The 11910-nt window shown below is 35.1% G+C and overlaps 1 protein-coding gene across 1 annotated transcript in view; it reads right to left on the bottom strand.

Annotated features, from left to right (window-relative positions):
* Nucleotides 1-1843: 1843 nt before the first annotated feature.
* LOC140851238 (uncharacterized) overlaps nt 1844-11910 on the bottom strand; it is a 30458-nt gene continuing 20391 nt past the window's right edge. The window contains exons 3-4 of the mRNA XM_073242796.1: nt 2038-2169; nt 1844-1950 (exon numbers count right to left, since the gene is read on the bottom strand). Coding sequence (XP_073098897.1) covers nt 1844-1950; nt 2038-2169 — 239 coding nt within the window. The remainder of the gene's footprint in view (nt 1951-2037; nt 2170-11910) is intronic.

The following is an 11910-nucleotide window of genomic DNA, read 5'->3' as shown; positions in this document are numbered from 1 at the left end:
CCATCGATGATAAATAAAAAATTAATAACGATGAAATTATTTTCATCATTATTATTTTAAAAAATTTTAGTGATGAAAAATTTACGTCACAAAAAAAAATTTTTACAATAAAAATAATTCATTGCTATTAATTTAATAAAAAATAAATAATATTAAATAATATTAGCAATGAAAACTTTCATCATAAATAAGATAATTTTTGATGAAAATTTATGTCACTAATAATTATTTGCAATGAATAATTTTTTATTGCTATTAATTATATATTTATTAATAAATTAAATTATGTTAGTAAAATATTTTTGATGATGAATATTTTATCAAAAATAATTTCATCATTAATAATTTAGTCATATTTTTTTAAAAAAATTTATGAATATATATTTTAAATTTATATGTATAATATTTTTTATAAACTAAAAAATTTAAAATAAAAAATTTACATAATAATCTAAAAAATAAATTTTATTATTTTATTATATTAAATTAAAATTATAAGATATTTAAAAAAAAATACATCAATAAGCCATCAAATATCGATATCTAAAGAACGAACTGGGGATAGAGAGCACTCAACGGAGCTCAGACCGATGATGGAGTTCGGATCGATCTGCTGCTGCCTCATTAGTTGTATCATCTGCTCTATCTGCGTCATCCACTCCATCATCTGGATCTGAAAGTACTAATAGTCATTGATGCATGCAGCCAACTCCTGAGCTCGTTGTTGATCCTCGACAGCCTGCTGTCGATCTCTGACAACCTGCCTCTGCACCTCCGTCAACCGAGCGTGGCATGCAGAATGGATCTCAGTTCTAGATGATTATGAGGATAAGAGAGTAGTGATCCCATGTCCTAGACTCCTAATATAAAAGGATCTCGTATCGAGCACTCGATCATAGATCTCATTATCTGTGGATGCGGTCGAGCCCTCAGAGATAGGCTAGAATCTCATGTTGGTCATACGATCTTGAAAATAAAAATAAAAATTATTTTAATTTTTTAATAAAAATTAAATTATGAATAAAAAAATAATTAAAAAAACTTACAAAAAGCTCCTGACTCCCCGTCGTCTACTCTCTCGACCATTACTAGTGGATTCGCTGGTAGATATCGATCCTATCAAGAAGCTCGCCACTCTTAGCATCTCTTTGTAATTTGAGAATTAATTAAAAAATTTTAAATAATTAAAAAAATATATTCTAATTAAAAATTAAAAAAAATACCTACCATGTGCTCCATGTGGCGAGCAAACGATCTCGAACCTCCGTAATGCAGCACGGTCTGTCTCACCCGGTTCGCTGCATTTTGGATACATCGTCTCTGTAAAATTAGCAGTAAAATTAGTAGATAATAACTTTAATTTAAAAATAAATGATTAAGTCATTAAAGTCTAAAAAAAAATTTAGATGTGTAACCTGATATGTCGGATCCTCGTAATGCCGGCATATGGTAGTTCAATCGTCGAGGGTGATGCTGTCATAGGGCTGCAGCTGCACTGTCTTCTGCCCATGAGCCTGCACCACTCGGTACCAATGCTGATACATGTGATGGCGATAATCTTTGAAATGCAAGGATAATGGGCGTCGACCACTTGCCTCACACGATTATCCTCAAAATCAGCGATATCAAATACACCATGTGAATAACAAATATTAGAAGAATACTATGTAAATTAAATATTCATAATATAATTTATTTTACCTGTAAGTGGGTGTAAAAATTTTTTCTCTGAGCTGGGACAACGTGATGCCAATCGAAGAGCACCACGAGAGCATAGCTGTGGCATATTATGCCCAGCTCGATCTGCCATGGCTCACACCATCCCTTAATGGGTCTGGTGTAGCTAGCCGATATCTCGATCTGGAGACGCTGTCCTGGGTGCTCGTATCTCCAACACTTTAAAGCGAGGTTCTTTGATGGACCTTGCCCTCATCTGACCATCGATATAGACTGATTTGAAACAATAATAAATAAATCGTAAGTATGATCCAAAAAAAAAATCAAATTTTATTATATATAAAGTGTAATAATTAATACCACTGAGACCAGCCTCACTGGGATCCACCTCATTGGGACCCGGTTCACTAGGACCTGCCAGTGTAAAATCTTCTGACATTGGAGCCAGTGAGGCAACGAAGATTGGTGAAGGCACCTCAACTTTTAAGCTATCTGCAGGTAACTGTGAATGCGACCATTATCATCTGTCTCCTGGTGCCATATCTATAGAAATTGAAATGTAAATAAATATAATATTAAATAATGATAATAGAAGTCAAATAATATTCTAATGAATACAATTATATCGCATACCATTATTGCAACAGAAAATTGAATGAAGAATAAAGATCTACTCATCAATATTTGTATCTTCCTCGATGTATAGATCTTCATCCAAATCACAGTAATCGATATATATATCGTCTTCTATCTCATCATCATTTATGAATTGATCATCGCCCTCTGACTCATCTAGATTAAATACAAAATTAGCTTCAATTTCGTTGGATGGAAGATCAGCCCTATTCAAAGGTGTCCTTACAAGTTCTTCATCAACCAAAAACTCTGCTAATATTTGTTCTTCTTACTGAAAAGCTTTCTCTTCATGTAAATCCAAAATTTCATCCATCTCTAATCGAATTGGTATGTCATATATGCCTCTAAATATTATTTTTTGTACGACATGTCAATTACCTCAATACTTTAGATCCTTCAAATATATTACTTATTTCGCTTGAGTTGCTAATATATATGGCTCATTTTGGTACCATGTTTGTGCAAGATTTACATTGATAAATTATGAATCATATGAATTCCAATCTTTTTTTTACTAATATCCCATAATTTATACTGAAATAAAAATACAGAATTACTGGACTCATACTTCAGTTCTATGATATCTACCAGTACACCATAATAATCAATCTCTTTTTCTCCTTCATATCTTGTTATAGCAATTTCACTATTCTGAGTCCGTCATTGTATCTCAAGCTCCCTTATATGAAATCTCATTCCTCCAATAATACAGAATATGTAGTGATTAACCCTTCAATCAGAACCACATGCTAAATCATGCAACTCATTGTTGCACCCGCTTTTTTATTGAAATACTTATGTTTCATCTGCATCATAAGATAAAAAATTATGTTGGTTGAAATAATAATATTTATAAGTAAATAAATAATGTATCATTAATGCAACTTACAAGATTATCAAACTACTTTGTAAATTCTCTCCTATGTTGATCATCGGCATTCGTATTATTCTTTCTACATCGTATACTCTTGTGCTCACTACGAGAAGTTATAATTTTTAATTTTACACTGATATAAAAAAATTTTTGATCATTAAACAGTATTGTAAGATGATACTTACTCAATAAAATCTTTAATTTCTTCATAATTATTTAGAACGTAAAAGTATGTCTTGGATAGTTCGCTCACATCTATAAATTAATATTTTCTTGCATCAATAGGTCGAACCATTTGTTTAAATATAAACAACGTCGGCTTATTGTCATCCCATTCACGTCTGCATTACGATTTGCATGATTAAATTTTTTTCAATATAATCAAGATACATCGCACAGAATGTGAGACACTCGATAGCTACATATACTTTCGCTATAGACCTTTCCGGCCTTGCTTTATTACGTACATACTTTTTTAAGGTACACAAGAATCAGTAAATAAAAATAAATTTAAATTTTAAAAATATATTTACATCTTATAATTGATATGATAAAATATGTATAACTTCTTTACCTTTCAATAGGATACATCCATCGATAATGTATCGATCCGACTAAAAGAACTTTTTTTGGAAGATGGACAGCCAGATGCATCATAATATCAAAAAATGATGATGAAAAAAATTTTTCTAACTTACAAAAAATGAGTATGATATCTTTCTCTGATTTTTTAAGTAAGTTAATCTTCAATTTTTGATAATATAGTTCTCGAAAGAACACTCCCAGCTCAATCAATATAGTTTGAACATCACCACCCAAATAGTCATGCATGACCACAGGAAGCAAACGTTGCATCATCATATGGGAGTCATGACTTTTCATGCCAGAGATACTGCCATCGTTATTTTCAATACACCGCGATATGTTTGAAGCATATGTGTCAGAAAACTTAACGATTTTGAACCATCCACAGAAATTCTTCTTTTTCTCTTCAAACAGCGAATAACATGTGGGTGGCATAAAAAATCTCTCACCTCGATGAACTAAATGCAACTCCGACTGGATTCTCATTTTCTGCAAATTAAGATGAGCTTTTGTACCATCTTTTATTTTTTTTAAAATATTCAATACATTATCGATGATATTATCATAAATATTCTTTTCAATGTGCATTACATCTAGAATATCCAACTAGCACTATCAACCTTATGCCGTGCAAAGTTAATAAAATCTCGAACTCCTTTTTGATATTCAGGTAAAAAAATACCTCTAGCATTCATCCAATTTTTGTTGATATTCATCTAACAATAAACACAAAATCATTAACAATCAAAAAAAGTTTCATTGTATTCAGGATCTCGATCCAAATTTCAAACTAAATCGCATTCCGAATTTCAACCAAAATCTCGATCCGGATCTAGATTCGGATCACTTCATACAAAATAACACATTAAAAAAGACATACAGACTGAACATTAACACAAAAAATGTGTGGTCCTATTTTTTTATGAAGTAAAAATGTATGATCTTATCCTTTTCAAATCATTACTAACAGGTGTGGCCCTATCCCTTTCAGAAAAGTAATAATCTCATTATTGTTATTAGTGAATATTTCATCTCATTTTTATAAAATTTTGACAGCATCTGTCCATGATTCTCTAAGTATATGATGTGGATATGGTACCCATGCATCATATCCACCATATATCCGAGAATAATTGACAGATAACTACTGAATATCACATAATGAAATGAAATATCAACTATTAACAATAATAATATTATTACTTTTTTAAAAAATTCGAATATGGAACATCCAAATTTCGATCTCGATGAAGATCGAAACTTGAATGAAAATCTACAGCTCAATATAATTTAAGTACCATCTTTGAACGTGCATTCGAAGATAGATTTCTAATTTATCAAAAAAGAATAACTTCGTATTGAGATTTTCTGATCAAAATTTTAATAGAGTTTTCTTTAAAATAGAAATATCTTTTTTATTTATAATTTCAGCAGCATACAAAACAACACATACAATAATTTAATTGTAACAAGTAACAGCAATGTGCATTGTATTAGTGAAAAAATAATTAGTCAAATAATTAACTAACTTAGCAATAATACTAAAAAATAATATGCAATAATTATAATAATTTAGCATCATATTTCATCCTTATGAAGACCTAACCTAACCCGCCCCATCCCGACCCCACCTGCCCTAGCCCGATCGGGCGCGGATCAGACCCAACCCGGCTCCAGCCGACCTGCCCCGGCTCCACCCGACGCACCACAGCTCCACCTGACCTGGCTCCACCCGACTCACCCCAGCCCGACCTGACCTGACCCAACCCTCTCCAACCCGACCCGACCCGACCCAGCTCCATCCGACCAGTCCTAGCAAGACCCGACCCACCCCGTCCTGGCTCTATCATCCCCGACCCTAGCCCGACCCGACCCGATCTGACTCCACCCGACCCGTGCCAGCCCGACCGGACCCGGTTCGACCGGCCCCATCCAGGCCCGACCCACCCCAACCCACGCGTGCCCGGCCCGCAACCCGCAGGCCACATGTGCCCGACCCACCGTCCTCGGCACAACCACGCCCTGGCTCGCCGCTGCTGGCCTCGGCCCTGGCCCCTCCTTGGCCCGCCGTCACCAGCCCGACCACGACCAGACCCCTCCCGGCTTGCCGTCGCCGGCACTGGCCCCTCCCCGACCCACCGTCGCCAACCCCGACCCCGGCCCCTCAGCTCGCCGTCGTCGGCCTGGCCCACAGTCCCTGGCACGCAGGCCCCACGTGGCCGCAGTCTGTAGGGTCGCAAGCCCCACATGGCCGCAGCTCACTGTCCCGACCCAGGCTTGCCATCCCCGACATGCTGACCGTGGCATGCCGGCCCCGTGCCGTTCCCCATCCCTGTCCCCGACCTCGACCTGAACCCACCCAAAAAAAAATGAAGTCGACGTCACCAGCTCTGGCTCTAGCTTGCCGATCCCGGCCCCAACCCATCCCCGACCTGCCTCGTAGGCCCAACGTGGCTGCAGCCCACGGGCCTGCAGGCCCCACATGGCCGCGGCCCACCGTCCTGACCCAGGCGTATCATCCCCGGCACGCCGACCCTAAGCTTTTCTCCGTCTCCATCCCCGACCCAAACCCACCCCCCCCCAAAAAAAATATGAAGTCGACTCACCTCGATGGTGGCGGTGGAGGAAATCGAGACGGCGGAGGAAATCGGAGGCACACGGGATGTCAGGGGGGGAGGAAGCTTGTGGGAGGGGGAGAAGAAGTCGGACTGCTGGGGGACGAGGAAGAAAAATGGGTTTTTGATGGGAGTTGGTGGGACGTGGGGTATTAGCGATGCAAATTTTAGTCGCTAGTAATAATTTTTTTTTGCAAATAATTTGAATAAAAAATATTTACAACGAACAAAAAAATTTCGTCACTAATAATTTTCATCAAAAAAAAATTTCTGTCGAAAAAATTCACCCTCTGAAAAAATATTATTTACGATGAAAATATAGAGTTTCGTCGTTAATTACATAATTAGCGATGAATTTTTTTTTTCATCGCTAATAATCAATAAAAATAATTTTTTATTTAAAAAAAATTCTTCTCACCAAGTCTTATTCTCTGTATTATTTTCTTCCATTCATTTTTCATTCATCTCTTAGCCACAATAATACGATAATATATGTGTGTGTGTGTGTATGTATATATTGTGTGTATATGTATATATGTATATATATGCACATATCTTTTTCAAAGTAATTTTAAGTTCAAAGTGATTTTACTAAAGAAAAAGGAGTAGCAGTTCTGACTGGATGTAGATTGGATCATGCAAGAAGCATGAACTTCGATACCCACTGGGCTATCATGAAAAGATAGAAAACTTAGCCAACGAGGCCTTACGCATCCCATTAACATATTCAATACCATTTGCTTGTATGCACGCACTCTACATTGATACTTAAAGAGGACAAAAAGTATAGAGGATAATTGAATAATACTGTAATAAGATACATAAAAGAATCAAAATCTAATTGCCAACTTGTGAGTGTACTCCTCCTCCTCCTACATGCTACCATTTCTGGATCCGAGATAGACTCAAATTTACCATGATATATATATATATATATATAATAATACAGACACCCAAGAGTGCAACTCTACCATCCTCTAGATTTATCATCATCTTTATTCTAAAACCACCCTTCGACCTTCCCATGCCCCAATATTTGCGACAATATAATCTTCATAGGCCATGACTTTTTATGTGCCTTTTATATATACATATCTTAATATTCTATATTACTTTATTTTATACATATTATTTTTTAAAATTATCTTATAATTTTTTTATAAATATAAAAAAATTTATTATAATATATATCCTTCAATATGAAAGCTTTATTAAATTTTCAAAATTTTTAAAATATTAGCAATAAAATTTTTTGTCTTTAAAAAATTTTTTAACGATGAAAAAATCTATATCCATTGCTAATAGTTTAGTTTTTTAAAATTTAAAATTTTTTATTTTTTCAAATATTAGTGAGGAAAAATTTACGTCATAAATAATTGATGATTTGCGACTATAACAAGATTTATCACCACAAATAGTTTATTATTTACAATGAATAGTTTTTATTGTAAATTATTTTTATTTTAAAATTTTTAAAATATATTTATTGGCGATAAAAAATATGTTTCCGTCGCTAATAATTGAACTATTAGTGACAGAAATGCTTTTGTCATAAAAAATTTATAATTTATTTTAGTTTCTTATTTTTTAATTATTTATGACTAAAAAAATTTATTATAAAAAATATATTTTCATCATAAATATTTTAATTATTTATGATATTTTTATTTTCATCATAAATAATTTTTATATTTTAAATTTTTAACTTATCTAATTTTTTAAAGTATTAACGATGAAAATTTCATCATTAATAATTCTTATTTGTGACATAAAATTATTTTTCATCATAAATAATGAAATTATTTAAGATACAAACTTACATCATAAATAATTAAAAATATTTATTTTTAAATTTTTTTTGACTTATTAGTGACGAAAATTTTTAGTCATAAATAAGGATTATTGACGACAAAAATATGGTTTTCATTGCAAAAATTTTGACTATTACCAATGAAAATACTTTTGTTGCTAATATTTATATATTTATAATTTAAAAAATATTTTTTTATTTATGATAAAAATATTCATCAAAAATATGCTATTTCTTATGACAGAAGTTATTTTTTCGTCGCTAATTTTTTTTATTTAAGATAAAAATTTGAAATCATCATAAATATTTTATTATTATTGACAAAAATTTTTTTACGTTATTGACATTCGTATTTACGATGAAAATAATTTTCATCGTAAATAAATTTATCGCTAAAAATCTCTTTCCTTGTAGTGGTTGGCTCCCCCACCAGCGACCGACCCCCTCCCCCCAATTTTTCCCTCCTTGAGCCTCCGACCCCTCCTCAAGCCCCCGGCCCACCTCCCCCTAGCCGCCTTCGATCCCTCTCTTTCCCCCACCATCGGATCAGGCTTCCTCGAGCCCCCGATCGATCATCTCCCCAAGCCCTAAGCGCCAGGCCCACCTCTCCCTGGCTATCTCCCCGAGCCCCTATCTGTCAGATCTGGAGCCTTCGACCGTCTCCCCGAGCCCCCAACCTGCCTCCCCTCAGCCGCTTCCTCGAGCCCTTATCCGTCGGATCTTGAGCCCCTCAGCTGCCTCCCTGAGCCCCGACCGCCTCCCCCCAGCCTCGCACCACCATCCTCGCCTCAAATCCGACATCCTCGACTGCACCGGATTGAAGCTTTCTGAGCCCCACCCCTTTCTTCTTTGATGCTTTCGGCCTTATCTTGGCACCGACATCCCACCACCCAACCTCCCCTCATCTTTTCGACCTCTCCTTTTGCTTCCACGCCACCATGCCCCACTGGATCGGGCTTCCCCTTATCGGATCTTACCTCCCCTCTTCTTCCTGTGCCCCATCACCGTGCCACAGTGCCAGACTGTCGCCCTTACCTCCCCCCTTCGAATGCCTAGCTACTTGAGTGCCACGCTGTCGATCCACCATCGAACCTACGTCGGACTCGCCATCGACTCACCGTCGGAGCCGCCAGGTGATTTTTAGCGACGATGGCTCCATCGCTATTGCTACAACCCATTTTCACTTTTTTAAATTTTTAACATTTAAAATTATATTTATTTGATTAATTTTAAATTAATAATATTTGAATTTAAATATTATTAATTTAGATATTAAAAATATTTAAATTAATATTATTAATTTAAATAATATTATTAATAATATTATTCATAATATTATTTAAATTAATATTATTCTCGAAAGGTAGAACTACTTTGAAAAGCTTTCTGATGAGAATAGCCTTATTGCATGCTTCTGACGACAGAGTTTCGAGATCGGACCACCATCGAACCGATTTTAGTCTACTCATCTACTCCGATGGTAGCTGGAGTAGCTCAATGATTGTACTCTAGGCTTTAGGCTTGGTCCGAAGTCTGAAAAAAAATTTTAGACTGGATTCAAGGAGGGATGTGGCCTGGCCCACCCTGATCCATTTTTAGCTCTATTTGCAATCCCACTTGATACTTTGGAACCTCCAGGATGAGATTTGCTTGGATTCCATATTGATGTGCTCACACGGGTTAGTCGTCTGGTATGCTCCAAGTCTACATACACGGGACATGCATCCCGACCATTTTCGTTGGCAATATGTCCTTTACTTAAAAATTCAGTATCTTAAAAATTTTAAAAGTATTGCATTGCATATAATGATAGACCCATCTTTTGATCAATGTACATATTCTATAGCATCTGTATATTTATATATTTTTGTACAGATTGAAGAATTATGTACATTGATTAATTGATTATCCAATTTAGATAGTTTAAAAATTATAATTAATTTTATAGATAATTATAGTAATCAAATGGTATGTTGAGAGTTCGAGAAAAAATTTTGGACAGTATTTTTTTTTAATTTTCCTCACACATCTTCAGCCATGTGGGGAGAACTAAGGAGAACTATTGTCAAAATTTTTTTCGATCCCTATTACGTATCGTTTGATTACTGTAATTGATCTATAGAATTAATGTAATTTCTGAATGAGATCAGATCTTCTATATTTATTAGTTGATGATAGGATACATTTATTATGTAAGCCATTTTAAATGATAAAATATTTGATAAGTATTTTATCTTGTACTTGTATATGCAGAATCTTTAGATAGTATGCCATGGACCGTAGTTGGATGGACCGTTGAGTAGTCGACAGAGTAATTTTTACTAAATATAAAGAGGGTGTCAAGTATTTCTGTGATTATGCTTTTGAAAATGCTGCACTCTTAGTTCAAAGACAAATTCGTTGTCTTTGTAAGAGATGTGTCAATAGAGAAATACTTGATTGAGATACAATAATTACTCATTTATATAGGAGTGCATTTATGCCAAACTACAAGCATTGCTATCTGTATGGGGAGATGTTGGAGACAATTGTAAGAGTTAGAAGTCATCAGTAGGACAGAGACACAGACAGAATGGTAGACATGGTTATGGAAGCAGTTGATCCTGAATTTAATTGAGATATGGAGGATAAATCAGAAGCTGGCAATAATGATTTCTATCGTATGTTGAAAGATGCTGATGAACCACTGTGGCCGGGATGTGAAATATATTGTATTATCAGTTATGTCAAAGTTGTTGAACTTGAAGATCGAGTTTAATATGACGGTCAATTGCTATAATAGGATGGTAGCAATAATAAAGAAGATGTTACCGAAAGATGAAAAATTTGTTGGAAGCTTCTATGCTTTAAAAAAATAGTGAAAGAGTTATGAGATACGAAAAGATAGATGCATACTATAATGACTGCATGCTTTTCTATAAGGAGGACCAACTGAAAAGTATATGTGACGTATGTGGTGAAAGCTGATTTAAGTTAAGACAAGAGGGTAGAAATCAAAAAGACATATCATATAAAGTTCTTCAATACCTTTTTCTCATTCTTAGACTTCGAAGGCTCTGCTTGTTCAAGAGTACTGTCAGACAGATGAGATGGGACAAAGAAGAGATTCGCAAGCACACCGATATGATGAGTCATCCGTCGGATAGTGAGGTATGGAAGAAATTTAATGCTTGCCATCCTTTATTTGCTTAGAAATCATGCAATATCCGATCGGATCTGTCTACAGATAGGTTTATACTGTTCAGTCATGTAGTGGCTCTTTATTCATGTTGGTCAGTTTTTATTACTCCATATAATCTGTTGCCTAAGATGTGCATTAAAGAACATAACATCTTTCTTATATTAATTATTCATGGACCACGGCATCCTGGTAGAAGTATTGATGTATATATAAGATCTCTTATTGATGAGCTAAAATTCTTATGATCCGATGGTATACATATATTTGATGCATCGAAGAAGAAGAATTTTGTAATGAAGGCTACATTGATGTGAACCATTAATGATCTTTTTGCTTATGGGATACTGTCAAGATGGAGCACTCATGGAAAGCTAGCATATCCTTATTGCATGAAGAATATAAAATTGTTTCAACTTGAGCATGGTCGTAAGCCCTGCTAGTTCGATTGTCATCGTCAATTTCTTCTCAAGTATCATCCTTTTCAAAAGCACGAGACAGTTTTGAGAGGAATAAGATAGAGAAAGACCGTACA

Source organism: Elaeis guineensis, chromosome 8, assembly GCF_000442705.2.
Source record: "Elaeis guineensis isolate ETL-2024a chromosome 8, EG11, whole genome shotgun sequence".
In the NCBI taxonomy this organism is placed as follows: domain Eukaryota; kingdom Viridiplantae; phylum Streptophyta; class Magnoliopsida; order Arecales; family Arecaceae; genus Elaeis; species Elaeis guineensis.
Note: the sequence above shows the minus strand (reverse complement) of the source record. Positions and strands in the feature narration are given on the sequence as shown.